At 42.1% G+C, this 25514-nt stretch overlaps 1 protein-coding gene, 1 long non-coding RNA gene and 1 other non-coding gene across 5 annotated transcripts in view; 1 reads left to right on the top strand and 2 right to left on the bottom strand.

Annotated features, from left to right (window-relative positions):
• Window positions 1–20917, bottom strand: part of LOC145549063 (uncharacterized) — a 34737-nt gene extending 13820 nt beyond the window's left edge. The window contains exon 1 of one of the 2 annotated variants that reach the window (XR_014084989.1): window positions 20776–20917. This is a non-coding gene — a long non-coding RNA (uncharacterized LOC145549063). Of the gene's footprint in view, window positions 1–9578; window positions 9667–20775 lie in introns of those variants that run through there. The other variant, XR_014084990.1, reaches the window with a different exon arrangement.
• nlrc3 (NLR family, CARD domain containing 3) lies at window positions 291–25514 on the top strand. 2 transcript variants are annotated; one of them, XM_008436346.3, is made up of 19 exons: window positions 291–569; window positions 6817–6980; window positions 9622–9885; window positions 11431–13177; window positions 13307–13393; window positions 14136–14219; window positions 15479–15562; window positions 15630–15713; window positions 15799–15882; window positions 18887–18970; window positions 19059–19142; window positions 19921–20004; window positions 20924–21007; window positions 21402–21485; window positions 22838–22921; window positions 22999–23082; window positions 24368–24451; window positions 24816–24899; window positions 25158–25514. In XM_008436346.3, exons 2-19 carry the CDS (start codon window positions 6854–6856, stop codon window positions 25246–25248), a joined length of 3408 nt encoding a protein of 1135 aa, XP_008434568.2. In that variant the 5' UTR covers window positions 291–569; window positions 6817–6853; the 3' UTR covers window positions 25249–25514. The 2 variants fall into 2 exon arrangements, with proteins under 2 accessions (XP_008434568.2, XP_081456458.1); XM_081600332.1 differs by lacking the exon at window positions 291–569 and having other exon boundaries at window positions 6628–6980.
• LOC145549213 (small nucleolar RNA snoR83) lies at window positions 14662–14786 on the bottom strand. The gene has a single exon (XR_014085191.1). It is a non-coding gene; the product is annotated as a small nucleolar RNA snoR83 (small nucleolar RNA).

The raw sequence follows: 25514 nt of genomic DNA, 5'->3' as shown, positions 1-25514 counted from the left end.
AAGTGTATGTCAATCAGACAGGTTAACTGAGAAATCAGGATGTCATACAGTAGCTAATAATAAAGTGTTATTACATTAGCAGCTGTATGACGGTCTAACACTGACTTAATAAAGATGATTAAATATAAAATATGGTGATCATAGCGTACAATTGTCTGACAGAAATAGCTGTCAGTTTGTCCTACGTGTATCGCGATCTGACAACGTATGATGATCCGACAGATATAGCCATCAGATTGTCATACGCGTATGACAATCTGACAACGCATGGCTATCTGACAGAACACCGGCTGTAGCCGTGTAACATGCAGCTGAAGCGCGGTTAGGCTCTGGGGTCGCGTCGTGAGGCCTGAGCAGAAGCCAGGCGTGTTTTCTCTCTCTCTAGTTTCACGGTTGAACCTGCTCTCACCGCAGCACAGGAAGCCAGAGAGACAGGAAGATGCTGCAGAGCTGCTGACTTTACCCTCAGCTGCTCGTTTTCAACGTTTCTGCTGTTCGTGTTTCATGGAGTTTCTGCCTGAAGGATCAAGATTCTCCTCACATTTCCAGGAAACGTGATTAAATTCATGGTGAGTCACTCAGTTTTTGGGCTTAAAGTTAATTCTCCCAAACGTTTCTGTACCGATTGTTTTAAACGACGACGTGCATGGTGCAACGGCCTCACACTGCAAAAACGCAAAACTGTTTTTGGTCTAGTTTCTACTGGAAGCATCTTATTACACTGTTAATAAGACGAGACTAACTTAAGGTAACTTTTCATCAAGATATAGGAACTTGTTTAAAGTTAATACTGATGAAAAAGTAACATGGGAAAATGTATTGCTATAAAATAATCTGCCAATGGATCAATACTTTTATAAAAATCAATATTAATGAATTATTGACTTAAAACAAGCTCCTATATCTTGATGAAAAGTTTTTAAGTTAGCTTTGTTGCACTTAGAAACTAAACAAGAATACTTATGTAGATTTACTTTTGGATTTTAAAAAACTAAACAAAACTAGTAGATAAACGTCCAACAAGCTAAATAAATGGACAAACTGCAAAAACCACTAAATCTTACCAAGTATTTTTGGTCTAGTTTCTACTGCGATACTGTCGTACGCTTAAAATAAGACAAAACTGACTGAAGTAACTTTACAGCAGCTTGTTTAGAGTCAATAATTCATTAATATTGAAAGCGATTATTTCACTTTGAGCAAAACATTTTTCCCATGTTAAGTTTTCATCAATATTGAGGCTTTATTGACTGAAAATAAGATACTATGTCTTATTGAAAAGCCACATTAGTTTTGTCTCATTTCAAGTGTTGTAAAATAATTGAAACTAGACCAAAAATATTTGGGAAGATTTTGGTGTTTTTGCAGTGTGATACATCAAAATGTCTGCTTGAACAACATGTTTAGTTTTGATGAAAGGAACATAGCATAGCCGTCTGATGCTGCGCTTTATTGGTTGAATTACTAGTTTTATTTGTTATAAAACGAGCAACCTGCACAAACAAAATGTTTGATTAAATATCTTAGTTCATTTGAAATAACCTACAGGTAATTTTACAGCAAGATACAGAAACTTGTTTTAATCCACGATTCCTTAATATAGATGAAAAAGTTCTGATTCCAATGGCAGATTATTTCACCGGTAGCATGGAAAAATGTCTTAGAAGTGAAATAATCAGCCAATGGAACTAGAGCTGGGTTGCCAGGCAACGGGCTGGGCTTGGCTGGTGTTGCCAGGCAACGGGCTGGGCTTGGCTGGTGTTGCCAGGCAACGGGCTGGGCTTGGCTGGTGTTGCCAGGCAACGGGCTGGGCTTGGCTGGTGTTGCCAGGCAACGGGCTGGGCTTGGCTGGTGTTGCTATGCAACGGGCTGGGCTTGGCTGGTGTTGCCAGGCAACGGGCTGGGCTTGGCTGGTGTTGCCAGGTAACAGGCTGGGCTTGGCTGGTGTTGCCAGGCAACGGGCTGGGCTTGGCTGGTGTTGCCAGGCAACGGGCTGGGCTTGGCTGGTGTTGCCAGGCAACGGGCTGGGCTTGGCTGGTGTTGCCAGGCAACGGGCTGGGCTTGGCTGGTGTTGCTATGCAACGGGCTGGGCTTGGCTGGTGTTGCCAGGCAACGGGCTGGGCTTGGCTGGTGTTGCCAGGCAACGGGCTGGGCTTGGCTGGTGTTGCCAGGCAACGGGCTGGGCTTGGCTGGTGTTGCCAGGCAACGGGCTGGGCTTGGCTGGTGTTGCCAGGCAACGGGCTGGGCTTGGCTGGTGTTGCCAGGCAACGGGCTGGGCTTGGCTGGTGTTGCCAGGTAACGGGCTGGGCTTGGCTGGTGTTGCCAGGCAACGGGCTGGGCTTGGCTGGTGTTGCCAGGCAACGGGCTGGGCTTGGCTGGTGTTGCCAGGCAACGGGCTGGGCTTGGCTGGTGTTGCCAGGCAACGGGCTGGGCTTGGCTGGTGTTGCCAGGCAACGGGCTGGGCTTGGCTGGTGTTGCCAGGCAACGGCGCCAGTGGAACTAGAACTTTCTTTTGTCAGTATTAAGAAATGATTTACTTCAAACAAGCTCCTGAAAAGTTCCTTGTTGGGTCTTAATTAAAGTGTATTTTTGGTAAAAAACTCGACCAACAGAATTTGGTAAGACTTTGTGTTTTTGCAGTGATCCTATCACAGAATTACTTATGGATTTTAAAATACTAAACAAAACTTCGGTAGATTTCCCTACAAGCTTAGAATAGAGCTAAATAAACGGACACACTGCAAAAAACCAAAACCTTACCAACTGTTACACTTTAAATAAGACAAAAGTAACTTACAGGTAACTTTCAGCAGGTTACATGAGCTTGTTTAGTCAATAATTCATTAATATTAATAGAAACAGAAAAGCACTAGTTCACTGATAGTAATATTGATATTCTTATCAATATTAAGAAATTGTTGACTCTAAACAAGCTCCTATATTTTGCAAAGTAAAAAGTTACTTTTTAGTTAGTTTTGTCTTATTTGAGATGTACGAAGAAACTGGACCAAAAACATTTGGTAGGATTTAGTGTTTTGCAGTGTATTTCCCCTCCTGCTGTTTTTTTCTCTTCTTCTCTCGACTTGTCTTCATTTGTTTCTCGATTTCTGTTTGAATTTCAGCCGTTTAGAGGAGCCGAAGCCGTTTCCTTCTCGTCTTAAACTTTGACTCTCTTTGGTTTCCTTTTGCGTGACGATTCTGATGAGCAAAGAACCACAGAGGAACGTCTGCCGAGTGAAACCTCAAGCGCTATAAAACACCGTAATCCTCTGTTTTATTAATGTGCTGCTGTATTTCAGTTAAACGATGTGAATACGTGAAATATATCGAGGTGTTTTTGGTGTTTAGTAGTTTGTAGCAAGGCGGCATTTTGCAGTGAGGAAGACGAGCTGAGGCATAAATAAAATATAAATAAAATACCCTTTACTAAATACAAACATTTACATTTTATAAATAGTTTTATCTTACACCAAATGAAACGCCACAAAAACCCATAAACGACTCTCCCCCCCTACGGGGAAGTATTTGTCCAAACACCCTGGAGAGGACACAGAACAGACAGGTGAGTTATTAGCACTCCACACTTAACAGATTATGCACAAACATTTGCTCAGTTTTCCCCACCAGTAACATTTATCCTCCCTTCACAGGGAACCAGCTGCAGAGCCAAAAATACTCCATAAATACAATTAAAACTTCTTGTGTGCAAATTATTTATGTGCAAACCTCTGCTTAAAGTGCAATGCTAAATAAAGTGCAAAAAGTGCTTCTAAAGTGCTATGTGAGTAAAAATAGCCCCAGTAATGAAAGTCTCTTCAGTACGTAGCAGACAACGTGCAGGGAATCGAACACGTGACCTGTAAGGTTCTTAGTTCCTTCTGGTTCACAGAGGATGAAAACAGACCATTTAGTGTGTAGAGTTATTACATAAGATCAATAAAAAATGATAATTTAAGCAGAAATGTCAAAAGAGTAAAAACGATGTTGATCAAATAATCCATCCATCCATTTTCTTGCACCCTTGTCCCTCAGTGGGTCGGGAGGGGTGCTGGTGCCTCTCCAGCCAACGTTTCGGGTGAGAGGCGGGTTCACCCTGGACAGGTCACCAATCTGTCGCAGGGCAACACAGAGACACACAACCATGCACACACACACTCACACCTAGGGGCAATTTGGAGAGACCAATTAACCTGACAGTCGTGTTTTTGGACTGTGGGAGGAAACCGGAGAACCTGGAGAAAACCCACCATGCACAGGGAGAACATGGAGACTCCATGCAGAAAGACCGGGAATCGAACCCAGAACCTTCTTGCTGCAAGGCAACAGCTCTACCAACTGCACCACTGTGCAGCCCCGATCAAATAATCATTTAATATTTAAATATTACATCATCAGACAGCAAAATATAAAGTTACGTGGAAATGTTGGCATTTTAAGGATGATAATTATTCACAGAGTTTAAAAATATCAAGCAAAAAAAAAATCTAATTTATTTTATTCTGCTATACAAACTTTAACAAACACTGAAGGTGTGAATTTTTGATCAAAGTAAACATTAAAGGAGTATCTGGAAATTTTACTCAAGTAAAAGTAAAAAGTACAGCGTAGTAAAAATATTTCTAAAGGTTTTTTTTTTTTTTTTTAAAGCTACAGAAGTAAATGTTACTGAATCTGATGCAATAAATTCTGCTGGACCAGATCAGAAAAATCAGCAACACGTGAAAAACACTCGATTATTTATATAAAGTATTTTTAGACGACCTTTTGTTGCCGGTGAGTTAATTTCATGGCGGAAGCAAAAACCATGAAGGAGGAAAATGAGAAATGATGAGACTCAGAGTTTCATCCTCTTTGTTCTGGCTTATACTTTTATTTATTATTATTTATGCTTTTATTTTGCCATGAAAAAAGCTTATCCTAATTAACATGTTAATTTCATTTTGTTGTGATGTTCTGTTTTATGATCTTTTTTAACGTATTCCTACTTGTTTGTGTTTTAATTTGTTTTTCTGTTGCTGTTTTTCGTTCTATTATCTGGATAATTATCTTATAGATCAAAACCCCTTTTTGCTTTTTGTCACTATAATGTTCGTTATATAAACACCTGCTGGTGAATAATAAATATATAATAACTAAATAAATTCTGCTGGACGATAAATTGTCCCAGAAGTTATCGCAATAAGCGATATTATTGTTTTTGGGACAATTTTCAAATAATATAACGTCATCATAATGCAGGAACACATTCTAAAATATCAATAAACTTTAAATGAACATTTAACACTGGAACTGGAAAACATTTTAAATATCCAAAATAAGTAAAACCAACAAATAAAACCAATTATAAAGTCTCTGAAAACACAATTATCCTTCAAAATAAGAGCTGGTTGAGGCCAAAATACCAGAATGGAGACTTTTATCATCCAGTTTTTGGTAGAAAGAGAAGAAATATTAATCATAAAAATGGAAGTTATTGAGTTATTAACGTTGGCTGCTTAGCAACAACCTGCTGGGTAACAGCAGCAGTTTCAGCTTTTGCCTCAAAACTTCCTAAAAAAATCATTTTAAAAATGGTGTGAAGAGAAAACTGGATAAATCAGGAAAGATCAGACCACCAGTTCAGATATTTTAAAAAAACTAATCAATAATTATCCACATCGACTGATATGAAACTGATATGAAGAGCTGAAGAAAACGTTCGACTCCATCATCTTTACTCACAGACGATCTTTGGGGTATTTTTGGTTGCCCCTAGCAACGGCAAAAACGGACGCCTGGTTTCCATGGCAACGGTCTGGCGGCTTGGCCGTGTTTAAAGCCGCAGGACCGAGAAAACCCGAATCAGCATGACGTCAGAGAGAAACGAGGTCAAAACATCAGAAATGTTCGCAACTTCCTGCAGCTCAGCCCAGAAAAACGGTGATCAGCAGAGTTGATGAAGGTTTGGAGCAAAATAAAAACGGAATAGAAACAATAAAAACGATAAAAACTGGATGCAAACAATTAAAAACCATAAAAACAGTAAAAACAATAAAAACAGAATAAAAACCATAAATATTCAGCTCAATGTGTTGCAGGCTGCTGTGAAATCTGTCTATTTGGAAAAGTTGTGATTAATTTGATAACTTTTAGATCCAACATTAATCAAGAATTTAAAAAAATCACATAATCAGTTTGTTTTCTGCTGTTTCTGTTTATCATCTTTATGCATTTTTAATTATTTTGTATGAACTTTTAAAGTTTCTACACATTTTTGCAAGACAATCAGATTTTTCAAAGAATCAAGTTGGATTGTTATTTTTTATTTTACACTTTTGTTTTCTGTCTTATTACTTTTTAATATTGTTTTTTATTTTATTGTTCTTTTAAATGTTTCTTTTTCTTCATTCTTTTTTGAATTTTATTCTACATTTCTGTTTGTTCTTTATTTTATTTTGTTTATTTGATTGTTTTTCTCTCTTGATTTTAGATTTTGGTTTTTTTTCTTTGTTCCATTTTCTGTTTGCTTTTTATTTATTTTTTATTAATTATTTTCTTTTTTTCTTGTTCTTTTTTCTTTTTATCTTTTTTTCTTAAAATTTTTCTATTATTGACTCTTAGTTTTCTGTTTTTCTTTGTTTTCTTTTTATTCTTTATATTTCTCCTTATGTTGTTTTTCTTTAAATAGTTTTGATTAGTTTTTCTAGGAGTAAAGTTTATTTCCTTGAACATATTTATTAGATCTGTAGACTTTCCGTTCTCATTGTTTTATATTTCAGACAGTTAAATATTCTTTTATATGGTTTTATTGTGTTTTATTGTGTGGATTCCTCGCAGCAGCGGCGGCGGCGGCGTCAGGCTTCCCCCTGCTGTGATGGACAGGAAGCAGCACTACGACTCGCTCATGGATCGCAGCAAACGCATCATGTGGCAGGACGACTGCTACCTGGACCTGCAGTCCACTTCCTGCTGCGCCGCCGCGCACACAGAGACGGAGCAGCGTAAGAACCTCACCGCCGGCTGCCGCCTTTATTTCATTTAATACCTATAATAATATAGAGAACAGAACCTTTACTGCTGGATCTCATGACGGAACGGAAAGTTTCTGGTTTAATTAGAGACAAAAAGTCGACTTTTATTTGGAAAATATCAGATTTATTTTGGTTCTTACTGAAGAGGATTTAGAGGTTTCACAGTAATTTCTCTCTTCAGAAATTAATCTTTAATGTGATAAAACATTTTATGGATTATCAGAAGCATCAACAGTGATTCTGCATCATGTTGTTAAAAAACAGATAAATATTAGATTTTTCTGTAGATATTAAGTCAGTGAAAGTAGAAAATTAAAAAATATATTGATTGAAATAATATTTGTTGGATATTTTTCTTCCGTTTTTCAAAGAAAATTTGGTCAGATTTGGAAAATAGATCTAAAAAAACACATGAAAAACATTTTTACTCCCTTTTCTGCATTTTTGTCGTATTTAAAACTTCAGTTAATGAAATTTAACATTATAACTAAAACAACCTGAGAAAATATAAAATATTGAACTACGGTGAGAAGTGGAGAGGCTGGAGAAAACGACAGAAAACGACAGAAATCAGGCAGCAGAGCAGACAATGACGGCAGACCCGACCAGAACCAGAACCAGGACCCAACCAGAACCAGGACCCAACCAGAACCCGACCCGACCAGAACCAGAGCAGAACCAGGACCAGAACCAGGACCCAACCAGAACCCGACCCGACCAGAACCAGACCAGGGCCAGAACCCGACCAGAACCAGAGCAGAACCAGGGCCAGAACCAGGACCCAACCAGAACCCAACCAGAACCAGAACCCGACCAGGACCAGAACCCGACCAGAACCAGAGCAGAACCAGGGCCAGAACCAGGACCCAACCAGAACCTAACCAGAACCCGACCAGAACCAGACCAGGACCAGAACCCGACCAGAACCAGAGCAGAACCAGGACCAGAACCAGGACCCAACCAGAACCCGACCCGACCAGAACCAGACCAGGGCCAGAACCCGACCAGAACCAGAGCAGAACCAGGACCAGAACCAGAACCAGGACCCAACCAGAACCCGACCCGACCAGAACCAGACCAGGGCCAGAACCCGACCAGAACCAGAGCAGAACCAGGACCAGAACCAGAACCAGGACCCAACCAGAACCCGACCCGACCAGAACCAGACCAGGGCCAGAACCCGACCAGAATCAGAGCAGAACCAGGACCCAACCAGAACCCAACCAGAACCCGACCCGACCAGAACCAGACCAGGGCCAGAACCCGACCAGAACCAGAGCAGAACCAGGGCCAGAACCAGGACCCAACCAGAACCCAACCAGAACCAGAACCCGACCAGGACCAGAACCCGACCAGAACCAGAGCAGAACCAGGGCCAGAACCAGGACCCAACCAGAACCTAACCAGAACCCGACCAGAACCAGACCAGGACCAGAACCTGACCAGAACCAGAGCAGAACCAGGGCCAGAACCAGGACCAGAACCAGGACCCAACCAGAACCCGACCCGACCAGAACCAGACCAGGGCCAGAACCCGACCAGAACCAGGACCAGAGCAGAACCAGGACCCGACCAGAACCCAACCAGAACCAGAACCCAACCCGACCAGGACCAGAACCCGACCAGAACCCGACCAGGAACACAGGTGGGATTAAATCAGAGGGTAATCAGGGACAACATGGAGACTCAATAGACACAGATAAACAAAATAAAACCCAAATCCTCACCAATTTAGTTTTAAATGATGTAAAAAGGCCAAATAAACCTGAATTAATCATAATAACCTCCATGATGTCAGAAACCATCCATTTTCTGTCCCTTTCACCATATTTATGCTAATAATTACAAAGTATTCCTCTGAAGCACCTTGTATTGCCTTGTTGCTGAAATGTGCCATATAAATAAAATTACCTTTTCCTTTAATAGACGAGCTAATATTTCATTTAGCATTTTATGCTAACTTTGAAAACGTTTAGCGCTCTTAGATTCTCTTAAATTAATTTTAAGCTGAATAAAGTTTGACGTCTGTGTTGAGGTTTTGATTAGCAACTGTTAGAAATTCCTAAAATACTTATGTTTATATTCATGCTCTTATTTTGAAAGGGGTGAAGACTGCACAGCAGTTCCGTTTCCTCTTACGTGCTCTTTGATTATTTTTCTTTAAAACTTAATTGAACGAATTGTAATCAATAAAAAACACAGTCATACATTCATGTAGCAGTTAGCAAAACTCAGAAACTATGAACTGAAAGCGTGAGTCAAAGATCTGTTCGAAAGAATCACTTCCTGAAGCGCAAACTGTTCATGTGTAGTAGCGAATGTGAACCAGAGGAGGGCGATATGTTGTTCAGTTATTGACAAATTGTGGACATTTAGTGCTTTATCATTATCTTCTGCTAGATAGCATGTTGTTGTAGCGCTTTAGCGTCTCGTGCTTTAGAGTTAGCATGGCTAGCTTTTTAATTAGCGATTCCCACGACGGCTAAAAGATTTGAACAGTTTTGCGAGGCGGTTTTCAGAGTTCATTAGAAAGTATTTAGTTTCATCAGTTTTTCCAGAGTTACTGACCGGTTTCACAGTGAACCAAGTCGATGTTTTGTTTTCGCTCTAGAGCTTCACTGGATCCAGAAGCACAAAGACCAGCTGCTGAGCTTCGTCTCACAGTCCTTCCTGGAGGAAATACTCCAGCACCTCAGAAACGTGAACGTCTTGACGTCAGCTGAAGAGTCGAGCATTAAGGCGGCGGGCCAGCTGCAGGACCAGCTCAGCATGCTCACCTCCATGGCCGCTGCCAAGGAGAGCCAGAGCTCGGACGCGCTGCAGGCCTTCATCGAGAGCTCGGACTCGGAGGTGGCCCAGCTCATCTTGAGCTACGGTAAGAAACGATCGCTTCCTTTAACGCAGGGGTGTCAAACTCCAGTCCTCGAGGGCCGGTGTCCTGCAACTTTTAGAAGTGCCTCTGCTGCACACACCTGAATAGATCCATCCATCCATCCATCCATCCATCCATCCATCCATCCATCCATCCATCCATTTTCTTGCACCCTTTTTCCCTCAGTGGGGTCGGGAGGGGTGCTGGTGCCCATCTCCAGCCAACGTTTCGGGCGAGGGGCGGGGTCACCCTGGACAGGTCGCCAGTCTGTCGCAGGGCGAACTGAGGAGGTAATTAAGCCATTTGATTCAGGTGTTTTGTACCTGTGGCACATCTAAAAACTGCAGGACAGCGGCCCTTCAGGACTGGAGTTTGACACCCCGGCTTTAACGCCTTGCTACAGTCCGTCTCAGTCGCTTTGGTGCGATTCTTCACTCATTAGCAAAACCGAGTTCCTCAAAACAATTTCTACAAATCAGGGATTACCTGAAAAACCCAGTTTGCTTCTCAGAATTAAAAATCTGCCGATGAACATTTCAGTTCCTCACAATGACAAGTGTCCAGTTGATCAGTCATGCTGACAATGAAGCGGAAACTGAAGGTAAACGGTGGCTAAAGTCGTGATGACTGTTGTAAGTTGTTGCTCTTTTACTGTAATTTGTGATGCAGAAAGGAAAAGACTCTCTGCTTTGTTGCCAGTTGGTTGTTCATGGCACCTTTGAGCCATTTCAGAAAACTGGTTCATCTAAAATGCGCGGGCTGCACAGTGGCGCAGTTGGTAGAGCTGTTGCCTTGCAGCAAGAAGGTTCTGGGTTCGATTCCCGGCCTGGGGTCTTTCTGCATGGAGTCTCCATGTTCTCCCTGTGCATGGTGGGTTTTCTCCAGGTACTCCGGTTTCCTCCCACAGTCCAAAAACATGACTGTCAGGTTAATTGGCCTCTCCAAATTGCCCCTAGGTGTGAGTGTGTGTGTGCATGGTTGTGTGTCCTGTGTGTCTCTGTGTTGCCCTGCGACAGACTGGCGACCTGTCCAGGGTGTACCCCGCCTCTCGCCCGAAACGTTGGCTGGAGAGGCACCAGCACCTCCCGACCCACTGAGGGAAAAAGGGTGCAAGAAAATGGATGGATGGATGGATGGATCTAAAATGCGTCACCAAACGACCTGCTGCGTTGGAGGAACTCGGGTTACATGGGAGTCAATTCAGGCCCGATGGAGAGAAAAGTCTGACGGAAATGTACAGAAACACGGCAGAAGCCTGGTTCTGTTGTGACGAGTCGTCCAAAATGTTAGGACGACTCGTCAAGCAGGAAACTTGAGCTTAAATGATGTGGAGGTCGAGGCAATTGAGCAACTGAAACGCAGGAGAAAGCAGAGAATTGTACATAATCACTTGGATAATGCAGAAAAGCTTCTGCAACTTTATCAAAGGGATGGGAAACTGCTTTTTTTGTGATGCAGTGATTGGAAGGTTGAGCAAGTAGTTTTGAGAATTGCACCAGAGAGGCTGAGACGTGTGTAATGGAAAATGTTTGGATCCTTCCTCCTTAGACGCCACGGTGACGAAGCACAAAGAGGTGCTGCTGCAGCAATATGAGAAGCAGAGAGACAGAGACTCAGCCAGCTGCCCCAAACTGAACATCTCCTCAAGGAGTTTACTGATGGTGGACGGACTCTCCGACTTCCAGCAAAAGGAGCACGATCTGATGCAGGTGGGAGCGACTCGAGGAGGGAGGAGGAACCATCTGAGGCAGCTGGGCCTCGCCAAGCTCTTTGAGCCCCTCACCAGGGTCAGCTTGCCTCCCAGGGTGACGCTCACAGTCGGAGTGGCTGGTATTGGCAAGACAACCTGGGTGCGACACTTCATCAGACAATGGTGCCAAGGGACCATGAGTCCGGATATACACTTCGTCTTGCCCTTCACGATGTGCGAGCTCAACGGTCTGGAGAAACTTTCCGCAGAGAGGCTGTTGAAGACGACTTTCCCGCATCTGCCGGCACCCGGTTTGGTCCTAAACGACGCCTGCAGGACGCTGCTCATCTTCGATGGTTTGGACGAGTTTCGCAGCACTTTGAATTTCTCTGACGCGGCTCCTTGCAACGACCCGAAGAAGGAAGTCTCCATTGACGACCTGGTGACGAACATCATCCGAGGGAATCTGCTCCCAGACGTGTCGGTGTGGGTGACGTCGAGGCCAGGAGTCGCCTCCCTGATCCCGGGCGGATTGGTGGACCGGGTCACGGAGATCCCAGGATTCAGCCCAGCGGACATCCAGGTCTTTCTGAGCCACCACTTCTCAGAGAACGACTTCGCCACCAGGATATGGGCCCACTTGGAGGCCCATAAGACCCTAATGGTGATGTGCTACATACCAAGCATCTGCTGGATGCTTGCAGAGACGTTGCTGTACATCATGCAGAGCGGGTCACAGGAGAACCTGCCTAAGACCTGCACTGAGCTGTGCGCCCATTTCTGCTCCATGAAAGCAGAAGTAGGGGAACCAAGAGGCAGGGAGCCTGTGAAGTCTGAGCAGCATCATGCGACCAACCGCAAACTGCTGGGCAACCTGGGACGACTGGCCTTCTACAGCCTCCTGAAGCACAAGTACACGTTCAGCGAGCCGGACCTCAGGGCCTACGGGATAGACTCACTGCAAACTCAGTGCAGCCTGGGAGTCGGAGTTCTGATCCGGACCGAGTCCACCATACACACCACTTACAGATTCACACACCTGACCCTGCAGGAGTTCCTTGCAGCTACGTTTTATCACGTTTCCTCCAAGCGGGCCATCTTTGACCTGTTCTCAGAGAGCACCATGTCCTGGCCCAAGATCGGGTTCCAGAACCACTTCAGAAGCGCCTTCCAACACTCGCAGCAAGCCGAAGACGGCCACCTGGATCTGTTTGTGCGCTTCCTGACGGGCTTGCTGTGCCCAACTACGATGAAACCTCTGGCTGGGCTCTTGGCTCTCGGGAAAGACGACGGCAGCCAGAAGGTTTGGGCCGGAGGGTTTTTACAGAGCCTCCTGTCCAGCGTGGGTTCGGTGGTGTCCCTCCGAGCCGTCAACCTGGCCTACTGCCTGCAAGAGCTGCAACACGGCGAGCTGCTCCGGAGCGTAGAGGAGGACCTGCGGCAGGGCAGCTTGGCTGGAAAGCTGACGCGGCCGCACTGCGTGGTGCTGGGCTTCCTGCTGCACGTCTCCCCAGAGTGCAGCGAGCAAACCAACCTGACGGGGTGTCTGAACTACCCAACGGTGAAAAGTTTACTCCCACAGCTGCTGTACTGCACCCATCTCAGGTCAGTAAGAAACACTGTTAAATATGGGGAAAAGCAAAACCTTTACAAATGGCCTCGGTTCCAATTAGCACATTTGTTTTCGTAATTCCAATCTGCGCAGTTTTACAGTGAATGTTTTGTGTCGAACAGGCTGGAGAATAATAACTTCAAGGACGACGTCATGGAGCTGCTCGGGAGCCTCCTGAGCGCCAAAGACTGCCACATCCGGAAAATAAGGTTGGACCATCCTGGACAAGTTTTCACTGCTGGAGCCGCTGAGCCAGAAACTCACCTGTCTGAACGTCCCTGCTAGAAACACACACCTGTTGCTAGAAACACACACCTGTCTGAACGTCTCTGCTAGAAACTAGGGCTGTGTAATATCGATTTTGCAATATATATTGATATTTACTGTCCTAGAAAAAAAATCGACATTCATCCGAAAGTATCGTATCATCCACCTGTCACCTGGCTCGCTCACTGCTTGCTTCGCCGGGAGAGTGATTAGGTCATCAGGCTTAGAGTGTCAAGGTTCAAAAGGTATCAAACTATTCAGAGCAGGTACTTGGTGAACTTTATTTACTTTACAAATGCATGTAAGCTACAGTTTGTACTGTTTCTATTAAAAGAAACATGTTTGATTCATTTTGTCCAGCTGTCGACTTTAAGTCTGTGTCCAACCAGAGCCAGGTGTTGTGCAGTTGGTGCTTCTAATCAGTTTTCAGTTAAATTAATTCAATCCAACTCTACAACAGTCACAAAATGTCACCAAAATCACTCTGTCCCTCTCAAATCTTTCAGAAAATCGCAAAAGTGAATCGAATTGCATCGTTTGCCCAATATCGCAATATATATCGTATCGTGAGATTATTGTGTCACTACAGCCCTGCTAGAAACGCGCACCTGTTGCTAGAAACGCACACCTGCCTGATTACAACGAGACACGAATAAGTGCAGCTTGTTTTGTTCTTGCCTTCAGTTTGGCCGACAACGTCATCAGCACCAAAGGAGCCAAAGCCCTGAGCCGAGCCCTGCTGGTGAACCGAACCCTGACCGCCATCAAGTGAGACTTTTACCGATGCTTCAGTCACGGAGGAGCCCAAACCTGTTCGGTTTCCAAATCTGTTGTTGAAGTGATGGGAGAAAACGTGTCTTTATTGGTAAAACTCCCAATATATTGATTGGGAGTTTTACCAATATATTGGGGGTTTTACCAATATAACTCCAATATATTGGTAAAACTCCCTATATATTGGGAGTTTTATTGGTAAAACCCCCAATATATTGGGAGTTTTACCAACTGGAGCTTTATATTTGGTAAAACTCCCAATATATTGGTAACACTCCCAATATATTGATTGGGAGTTTTACCAATATATTGGGAGTTTTACCAATAAAACTCCAATATATTGGTAAAACTCCCTATATATTGGGAGTTTTATTGGTAAAACCCCCAATATATTGGGAGTTTTACCAACTGGAGCTTTATATTTGGTAAAACTCCCAATATTTTGGAGTTTTACCAATAAAACTCCCAATATATTGGGAGTTTTATTGGTAAAACTCCCAATATTGGAGTTTTACCCCAATATATTGGGAGTTTTATTGGTAAAACTCCAATATATTGGGAGTTTTACCAACTGGAGTTTTATATTTGGTAAAACTCCAAATAAAATATATTTGGAGGATATTTATATGAACAAATATCCATACAGCTTGAAGGGTTTTTATTTTACAATTTGCTAAGCGTAAACTGCAAATACCAATTTATTTTATTACTATTTTACTAAATAAAAGACAATTTATACCCCGAGGATATTTTGTTTTATTCTTACCAACAATTTTCTCCTGAAATAAGTTAATTTTAATGTTTTTAAGTGGCTCAGTCAAAGTTCGAGAATCCTTTGTGTGATGAAAAGAGAGTCGAGATAAAACATGGAAAAGATTCTCAGTAGTTTAAAAACAGGATTTTAATAATATTATAGCAGTAAAACTGTTTTGATTGATTATAAATGTGATAAATAATGTTGGACATATCATAGTTTAATAGAATATATTAGAATATTTACATTGTTTTTGTGTCTTTTATGAGATTTTTGTCCTTTGGTCCAATTGGAAACAAACGTTTTTGTTAAATAAAAACCGTTTTAAATGTCCAAACAGTGCGAATAAGTTTGGGTTTAACTGTAAGCAGCACATAATTATGAGGTGATTGGAGGATAAACGGCTTTTTATTTGTTTTTGGATGAGAGAGCCGTGCATCTGCGTTCGTCCTCTTTCAGTCTGATACCCATAACTTCATTTACTTTATTTTAAATTCAGCTTGAAGAACAACAGCATTGGATCAAAAGGGGCAAAGTTTCTGGCAGAGGCTCTGAAAATGAACCAAGCCTTGGTGTCAATCAAGTGAGTATAACTAAAAGGTTTTTCTACATTTTAAAATGTTCCGTATTTGTAACTCCGCTGGCGTCAGCCTGCAGAATAACTCCATCGGGGAAGAAGGAGCTCAGGCCATCGCAGACGTCCTGCAGTCCAACCGCAAGCTGGTGTCTCTGAAGTCAGTTTCGTCCTGCTGACAGTTCATTCCTGGCAGTTTTCATGTGAAATGTGCAGCATGTTCTCTTTCCGATTTGCTTTTTCAGCATGCGGAAAAATGCAGTCGGCGCAGGAGGAGCCAAGAGGATCGCAGAGGCGCTGAAGACAAACCGAACTCTCACAAAGTTGATGTAAGCAGCTAATGGTTTTAATTTCACTCATTTTAATTTATTTATTCATCCTGAGCCACCAAGTTTTCATCCAGACATCGTTACATGAATGTCGGTAAACTCTGCAGCCTGTTAAATATGACAGTTGATACTTTAACTTGGATATATTCATTAATAAAATAACTTTTCTAATCACCGAATGTAGCAGAAGTTAATGCTAACGTGCTAAATTCAATCAAACTTATCAAAACTAGACGGGTAACTGCTGTTACCATATACAAATGGATTTAAACTGAGGCTAAAACTGTTGACACTTTAATTACATTTATTCCATAAACAGCCTGCATTTGTTATTATGTTTGCAATTTGGTTTGAGTGGAGGTCACCGCTAACTGGCTATGCTAACACTAAAGTACTCACTATAAACAGTAGCTAACGCGCTATAGCAACACGGTATGTATCGGAAGCTAATGCTAAAGCGCTATAGCAACACGGTACGTGTCGGAAGCTAATGCTAATGCGCTATAGCAACACGGTACGTGTCGGAAGCTAATGCTAACGCGCTATAGGAACACGGTATGTATCGGAAGCTAATGCTAACGCTCTATAGCAACACGGTACGTGTCGGAAGCTAATGTTAACGCGCTATAGCAACACGGTATGTATCGGAAGCTAATGCTAATGCGCTATAGCAACACGGTATGTATCGGAAGCTAATGCTAATGCGCTATAGCAACACGGTATGTATCGGAAGCTAATGCTAACACGCTATAGCAACACGGTACGTGTCGGAAGCTAATACTAACGCGCTATAACAACACGGTACGTGTCGGAAGCTAATGCGCTATAGCAACACGGTATGTATCGGAAGCTAATGCTAATGCGCTATAGCAACACGGTATACATCGGAAGCTAATGCTAACGTGCTATAGCAACACGGTATGTATTGGAAGCTAATGCTAACGCGCTATAGCAACACGGTATGTATCGGAAGCTAATGCTAACGCGCTATAGCAACACGGTACGTGTCGGAAGCTAATGCACTATAGCAACACGGTACGTGTCGGAAGCTAATGCTAACGCGCTACAGCAACACGGTATGTGTCGGAAGCTAATGCGCTATAGCAACACGGTACGTGTCGGAAGCTAATGCTAACGCGCTATAGCAACATGGTATGTGTCGGAAGCTAATGCTAGCGCGCTATGGCAACACGGTATACATCGGAAGCTAATGCTAACGCGCTATAGCAACACGGTATGTATTGGAAGCTAATGCTAACGCGCTATAGCAACACGGTATATGAAAAAAGAGAAATATGAAGAGAGGAAACCAAACTGCTGCATAAACAGTTTTCCTGCACTTCAAAATAAGAGCGTGTACATAAACGTCTGAATATTTTGAGAATTTTTAAACTTTCAACACAAATATTGAACTTTATTCAACTGAATGTTTACAAATGAGTTACCACTTCAGAATTTATATGGAAATAATAATTTAGGGAAAGCCAAGTGTGCTAAACGTTTTCAAAGCTAGCAAAAGTGCTAAATTAAAAATTAGCTTCAGTATTAGCGCATTAGCGGACGCTCAGAACAGGTTCTGTTTATTTAGCTAAACTTAAAACTTTATCCCAAATGATGATTTAATTGGACTAGCATTTGTTTGGTAATTTTATCACAAACACAACAGATGTTTAACATTTTAATGTTTAACATCTATTTTCAATTTCCTGAGGATGGAAATGAGTTTTATTTATTTTCAGGGTTGCGTGACAGACTGTGTTGTGTTTCACTGAACATCCAGACTCTGATTGAATGATGAATATTTTGCTCATTAATAAGGAAACTGGAATAATAAAATAAAACTCTTTCTGTGTCTTCAAGAGTTTTGGGAAACCAGAGAAGAGAAAAAAGATAAAAATAAACTAGATTTGATGTTTATTTCCTCATTTCTTTCAGACTTTGTTCTGTTTCTGAGGTAAACAAAAACAAGAAAACATTTATCCTCCAGCCGTTAGCATGTCGGTGATTCATTCGTGTATTTTTAGCCTGATGTTCTGCAGCGATGAGTCCTGCATTCACACAACGTCTAAGAGAACGGAAACAATTTCTGCATCATGATTATTGAAATGTAAAAGTGCTGCGTTGTTCCATCACACCGTTTCATACCGGATCACTTACAGCTCCGTGTTAACGCTATAACATGAACGCTCTCTATCGTGGCGTCACCATGGAGGGATTTCTTTATTTCAGAGGGATACACTGCAGTGAGGGTAATTACATGTTTATAAGAGCCATTTTCTGTTGTCCTTCCATGGAAGCCGGCAGCATCCAGACGGAAATAAAACACTTTTTAATATAAGTTGCTGCTTTGACATAATCACAGAACTGACAAAACATATGGAGCTACATAAATACCAGATAAAGTGAATCTTAGCAACGTCATCAGCCGGTGTAACGCTGAACTGATGCGGTGAAGCTACCAGTAGCTGGAGCGGAGCTGCGCCAAGAAGCTAACAGATGCTAAATGGATACAGTTGCAGCCAAGCATGATTTAATGTTACACAATACAGTTTTACCAAGTTGCTTAAAGTCTAAACTGGTATTGTTGTGGATTTAAGGTGTAAAGTTTACCTTCGACCAAACGAATCCCAGCGCCCCCCTTTTGTAAAAATGTCCGCCAGTGTGCCCCTTTTGTAAAAATGTCCGCCAGTGTCCCCCCTTTTGTAAAAATGTCCGCCAGTGTGCCCCTTTTGTAAAAATGTCCGCCAGTGTCCCCCCTTTGTAAAAATGTCCGCCAGCGCCCCCCTTTGTAAAAATGTCCGCCAGTGTCCCCCTTTGGTAAAAATGTCCGCCAGCGCCCCCCTTTTGTAAAAATGTCCGCCAGCGCCCCCTGCCGTCCTCTGAGCGCCCCCTGGGGGGCGGCACCGCCCACGTTGAGAACCGCTACCCTAAGAGAATATTTTCTGTTTCACAGCAGCAGCAGAACAAACGTTTTCGCCCTGATGACTGAATCTATTCCCTCCAGACTCTGCAGTAACCAGCTGGGGGACAAAGGAACCGTGGCTCTGGCTGAAGCTCTGACGTTCAACCACACGCTGCTGTCGCTCCAGTCAGTGACCTGACAGGCCTTCGTCTCCACCAACCAAAATACCTTCTGGAAACAGAGAAGCTGCATCTTTAACTTTCCTCCTCCACAGACTGCAGAGCAACTCGATCAGCAACAAGGGCATGACGGGCCTGACCAAAGCGCTGAGGCTCAACCGGGGGCTCGTCTCTCTGAAGTGAGAACGGCGTTTCATTTACAGCTGGAACGATTAATCGTGATTAATCGTGATTAATCGTGATTAATCGATTGTTGCAACAGTCGATAACTAATCAAATTAAGGCCGTTTGCTGACAGAGCAAAACCCTCAGAGGAGTAAATTAAACCAACGCTACATAAAAAAATCAACATTTTTAATTTGTGATAAAAATAAATCTTTGTTTGTAAAATGTTTGTGGCAGAATTTGCTTCACCGGGTTCAGATTATGGGGAAAAGCAGCTTTTTCATCCAGTTATTGATGATTTAATCTGAAATAATCTCCAGATCAGATCTGGACTGTCGAACAGAAAGAACTTTTCTGCACTAAAGAAATTATGTTTTTGCATTTTAGCCAATAAAACATAACATTTTTTCTTAAAAGGGAATTTAATTGTTTGTATTTTTTATTTATTTCTAAAACTACAAAATGAACTTAAGGGGTTAAATGAAAAATGTTAGCAAATGAATCAATTCATTAAATAATTGTCAGAAGAAAAGAAAGGAATTTAATTATTTGTATTTTTTATGTATTCTGTAAATTTTTCTCAAGTTAAATGAATGAAAAATCTGCAGAATGTGATAATTTTCTAACTTATTTCTAATCAGAATAATCTGGTTATCATAAGAATAGTTCATTATTCTGACGATTAATCGATTAATCGTCAGAATAATGAACTGCTGCATTAGTAATTTGTTGCAGATCTGGTTTATTTCTGATCACAGTGAAGCCAACGTGAATCTCGTTTTTGTCTTGCAGTCTGAGAGAGAACTCCATCGGGGTGGAGGGAGCCAGGAACATGGCTCAGGCTCTGCAGGAGAACAACTCTCTGCAGAACCTGGAGTGAGTCCTCACAGAAAACCCGCCGCACAGAAAACCACCGCACAGAAAACCCGCTGCACAGAAAACCCGCTGCACAGAAAACCCGCCGCACAGAAAACCCGCCGCACAGAAAACCCACCGCACAGAAAACCCGCCGCACAGAAAACCCGCCGCACAGAAAACCGTCGCACAGAAAACCGTCGCACAGAAAACCCACCGCACAGAAAACCCGCCGCACAGAAAACCCGCCGCACAGAAAACCCGCCGCACAGAAAACCCGCCGCACAGAAAACCGTCGCACAGAAAACCGTCGCACAGAAAACCCGCCGCACAGAAAACCCGCCGCACAGAAAACCCGCTGCACAGAAAACCCGCTGCACAGAAAACCACAGCATAGAAAACCCGCCGCACAGAAAACCCGCCGCACAGAAAACCCGCCGCACAGACCACACAGAAAACCCGCTGCACAGAAAACCCGCTGCACAGAAAACCCGCCGCATAGAAAACCACAGCATAGAAAACCCGCCGCACAGAAAACCCGCCGCATAGAAAACCACAGCATAGAAAACCACAGCATAGAAAACCACAGCATAGAAAACCCGCCGCACAGAAAACCCGCCGCATAGAAAACCACAGCATAGAAAACCACAGCATAGAAAACCACAGCACAGAAAACCACAGCACAGAAAACCCACTGCAGCTCTTTAAATCATCCACTGATTTTATCTAATTAAGGTCAAATTTATGAAAACATGAAAAGACTCAAAAAGGGATAAAAACATAAAAACTCACAGATGAATCAGAAACACCGCATTTCTCTTTTTCATCTCGTCTCATTGCATCAGTCATGAATCTGTGTGTGTGTGTGTGTGTGTGTGTGTGTGTGTGTGTGTGTGTGTGTGTGTGTGTGTGTGTGTGTGTGTGTGTGTGTGCATCCCAGTCTCACAGCTAACCTGCTGCACGACGACGGGGTTCAAGCAATCGCTGGAGCCATCAGATCTAATCAAGGACTCACGTCTCTGCAGTGAGTTCAGTTTGCAAAACAAGCAACACATAAATCTCATGTTTATTCAAACTTTTTACCCCCAGTCAAAGCGAGACCCTGAAATAAAAAATGTCTCTAAAACATCAGCGTACCAGGGTTTGGAGAAGTATTCACTCCCGTTGTTTCGTTTTAATGCCCAGAGTGGAAGAAAAATGTTGCATTTTAAAATAAAATTGAACATTGTGGTGTGTATTTAAATTTAAATGTGACGTCCAGTAAGCAGCTGCTTAGGGCCTCCGCACCAGCAGGGGGCCCCCAAGAGCACCGAGCTACCATGGTTAAAAAATATACACGGTTAAGATGCGCTCTATATGTTTTTAAGATTTCTACAGAGACTAAACTCTGAATTGCTCCTCACGTTTCTCCTCCTCAGCCTCCAGTGGAACTTCATCAAGTCGACGGCGACCAAAGCTCTGGCCCAGGCGCTGATCTCCAACACCACCATCCAGCTCCTGGAGTGAGACCAGCTTACAGACAAATATCCGTTTTTCATTCTAATGCTTCAAAATAAATATTTGGTTAGAAGCTAATATTTAATTTAAAGCTATCTGGCTGAGCTCAGAGCTAAATATTTAGCTAATATGGAAATTCACTTAGCTTGCTAACTAAATGTTTATCTTCAATCTGTAGCTTAATGCTAAGGCTATTGGCTTAGCATTAAGCCACTAGCCTTAGCTTAATGCTAAGGCTTAATGCTTAGGCCTTAGCATTAAGGCCTAAGCATTAAGCCTTAGCTTAATGCTTAGGTTAATTATAACCTAAATAAATATTTAGGTTATAATTAAATAGTTAGCTGAGAACGATTTAAATGTTAAATTGTAACTTAAATATTTAGCTAGCTTAAAGCTAACAGAACCTTGAGCTAGCTCAGATGTAACTATTTAGGTTGAAACTGAATATTTAGCTTCCAACTATAGCGTACTAGCTAAATGTGTTGCTAATAATATTTATCCTGAAGCTAAACAGTTTGCTAACTTTGAGCTAGCTGGACATTTAGCTTGGAGATAAATATTTCAGTTGACACTAAATGCTTACTTTGCTAACTAAATATTTAGCTTCCGACTATAGCGTACTAGCTAAATGTGTTGCTAATAATATTTATCCTGAAGCTAAACAGTTTGCTAACTTTGAGCTAACTGGACATTTAGCTAGCTTGGGGATCAATATTTCAGTTGACACTAAATGCTTACCTTGCTAACTAAATATTTAGCTTCCAACTATAGCGTACTAGCTAAATGTGTTGCTAATAATATTTATCCTGAAGCTAAACAGTTTGCTAACTTTGAGCTAGCTGGACATTTAGCTAGCTTGGAGATAAATATTTCAGTTGACACTAAATGCTTACCTTGCTAACTAAATATTTAGCTTCCGACTATAGCGTACTAGCTAAATGTGTAGCTAATAATATTTATCCTGAAGCTAAACAGTTTGCTAACTTTGAGCTAGCTGGACATTTAGCTAGCTTGGAGATAAATATTTCAGTTGACACTAAATGCTTACCTTGCTAACTAAATATTTAGCTTCCAACTATAGCGTACTAGCTAAATGTGTTGCTAATAATATTTATCCTGAAGCTAAACAGTTTGCTAACTTTGAGCTAGCTGGACATTTAGCTAGCTTGGAGATAAATATTTCAGTTGACACTAAATGCTTACCTTGCTAACTAAATATTTAGCTTCCGACTATTCTCTGAGCTTCGCAGCAGAAGCTCTGAGAAGACGCTTGTACTGAATTGTTGCTTAGCGCATCTTTCTGCTATTCGGGTTTCTAACTACAGACCCTCTCTTGTGTTTTCATCTTTGGTTCCAGTTTACAGGAAAACACCATCGGGAACGAAGGAGTGATTCACCTTGCTGAGGCTCTGAAGGTCAACGCGTCTCTGCGAACCTTATGGTTGGTGTGACAGTTTAAGCTTTTTATCAGCGATGAAAAGCCGCGTCATGTCTGATAGATGCTTCCTGCTCCCTCAGCCTGCAGGGCGTGTCGGCCGGGACGAGCGGCGCCGTAGCGATGGCTGAAGCTCTGACGTCCAATCAGACGCTCCAGACACTGGAGTGAGTCTTTCTTTCATCTGTCGTTCTTTCATTTCGACTCTTGAATCAGCAAAACAGTTTTTTTTTCTTTAATTTCTTGTCATCTTTATTTGTTAGTCTTCAGACGACATGCAGCAAAACTTGGATTAAATTTCCAAGTGGGAAGTGAAACTTAAATCTGGATCATTAGCACTAAATTCTTCACACTTTATCTGTACTTTTTCATCATTTACTACCTGCTTTTAACTATTTTTATTCTCAAATTTCAGATGTTAAACCTGCAGAATGTAACTTTTATCAAAAATATATTTTTTACATATTTATTCAAACTGTCTTGAGACCGATAATCTGGGAAAAAGATTCAACTCCTCCACTTCCTGTCTGAGTTTCTGTTGCTGTCTGAAGACGTCGACAAAAACATCCAATCAGAGCCAGGAGGCGGGGCTTAGCGCTGTCGGTCACCGTCATGAACTCGCTGCTAAATGTGCCAACGGTGGAAAAACTACTCACCGTAACAGGAAAACCATTTATCCTCTGTCATCAGTGGCGGAGGATACTGATGACGGAGTATCAGTATCCTGATACTGATACTTAAGGCTTAGCCTTAGCCTTAAGGCCACTAGCCTTAGCCTTAATGCTAAGGCTAGTGGCCTTAGCTTAAGGCCACTAGCTAAGCCACTAAGGCCTTAATGCTAAGGCCTTAGCCTTATCATTAAGGCTAAGGCCTTAATGCTAAGGCCTAAGCATTAAGCCTTAGCATTAAGCTAAGGCTAGTGGCTTAATGCTAAGCCACTAGCCTTAGCATTAAGGCCTTAATGCTAAGGCCTTAGCCTTATCATTAAGGCTAAGGCCTTAATGCTAAGGCCTAAGCATTAAGCCTTAGCATTAAGCTAAGGCTAGTGGCTTAATGCTAAGCCACTAGCCTTAGCATTAAGGCCTTAGCCTTAATGCTAAGGCTAAGGCCTTAGCATTAAGCCACTAGCCTTAGCATTAATGCTTAGGCCTTAATGCTAAGGCCTAAGCATTAAGCCTTAGCCTTAATGCTAAGGCTAGTGGCTTAATGCTAAGCCACTAGCCTTAGCATTAAGGCTAAGGCCACTAGCCTTAGCCTTAATGCTAAGGCTAGTGGCTAAGCTAACTAGCCTTAGCATTCATGATATTTAGTGGAAGCTAATGCTAATGCGCTAACTTCAGAACATGTTGATACCCTCCAGGTGTCATGAGGAGGACATGCAGACACAATTTCTATCCTTTTTTTACGTGTTTGTTGAGTTAGTTTTCTGTGTTTTCTGCCGTTGGTTGTCAGTCTGCGTGGGAACGCGGTGGGAATGCAGGGAGCCAAAGCTTTGGCCAACTCTCTGAAGTCCAACAGGAGCCTTAAATCATTAAAGTAAGTCTGAACTGTTCAAATCTGGACCCTTTTTTAACTTTTATTTAATCTCTTAAACCATTTCCACGGTGGTGATTTAGAAATGTATGATTTTTCTTTCTTGTAAATATGAACATACTTCACTAGGGACCAATGGAGATTTATTTAAATATCTGTCTCTGCACCCAATAATTTCTTCTCAATATTAATTAACACCAAACATCTTTTCCAGAAACATCCCTCCACAATTTGACAATTGTTTTCTTGATTTTTTTTTGGCAATCAAAATCACAGATCTTGTAGAAATATTCACAACAAATGTTGCAATATTTGGCAGTAAAATGAGAGGAAATCTGGCATTAAAGTAAACATTGTTGTCTCTCAGTCTGCAGGAAAACTCCTTGGGAATGGATGGAGCCATATTCATCGCTACGGCTCTGAAGGGGAACCACCAGCTGGCTTACATCAAGTGAGTTTCTCCTCCAGGAAATATCCCATGTGGTCGCAGCGATGGCGCATTACGGCCATTAAACTCAAACTCAGAAAGTTTTTTCTGATTTCTGAGGTTAATCTAAAAAATGTTTGAGTGTTAATTAAAATTATCAACTTTTAAAATTCAGACATTTCCTTGTTTTTCCTAAATAAATGTATGTGATGTTTGACAGAAATGTTGTCCAGTTTGTTCATCAATCAGAAACAATAAAGTTTTTTTTTTTTTTCCCTCCAGTTTGCAGGGAAATGGAGTCGGTGAATCTGGGGCAAAGGTCATATCGGACGCCATCAGAGCCAGCGCTCCGGGCTGCGTGGTGGATATCTAACCAGCAGCAGCAGATTTTATCTGGTCGAACTTATCAATAACCTTTTAATCGTTATTGATCTGCATGTTTTCTCTTACTGACGGCTGATCCAGAAACCGAATGAACATCAACCTATGAGAGACGTTTTTCATAAATTGGACGTTAATATTTTTTATACATCTTGTATGTTTTGTGTATTATAGATGTAAATTGCCACATTAAGCTAAAAAAATAGTTATTTATGTATAACCGCTTCTTAAAATCTGAGGAAAGGAAATAAAATCCGT

The sequence above is a fragment of the Poecilia reticulata genome, chromosome 19, assembly GCF_904066995.2.
Source record: "Poecilia reticulata chromosome 19, P_reticulata-male-v2, whole genome shotgun sequence".
Taxonomy (NCBI): Eukaryota; Metazoa; Chordata; class Actinopteri; order Cyprinodontiformes; family Poeciliidae; genus Poecilia; species Poecilia reticulata.
Note: the sequence above shows the minus strand (reverse complement) of the source record. Positions and strands in the feature narration are given on the sequence as shown.

Excerpts from the sequence above, each read along its gene's own strand:
- nlrc3 (XM_081600332.1), top strand. The coding sequence starts at position 6,779 with ATGGTTTTATTGTGTTTTATTGTGTGGATTCCTCGCAGCAGCGGCGGC. Across the intron at positions 21,008-21,401 it reads CAAGGACTCACGTCTCTGCA|CCTCCAGTGGAACTTCATCA; the intron begins GTGAGTTCAGTT and ends TCTCCTCCTCAG. Across the intron at positions 21,486-22,837 it reads ACCACCATCCAGCTCCTGGA|TTTACAGGAAAACACCATCG; the intron begins GTGAGACCAGCT and ends CTTTGGTTCCAG.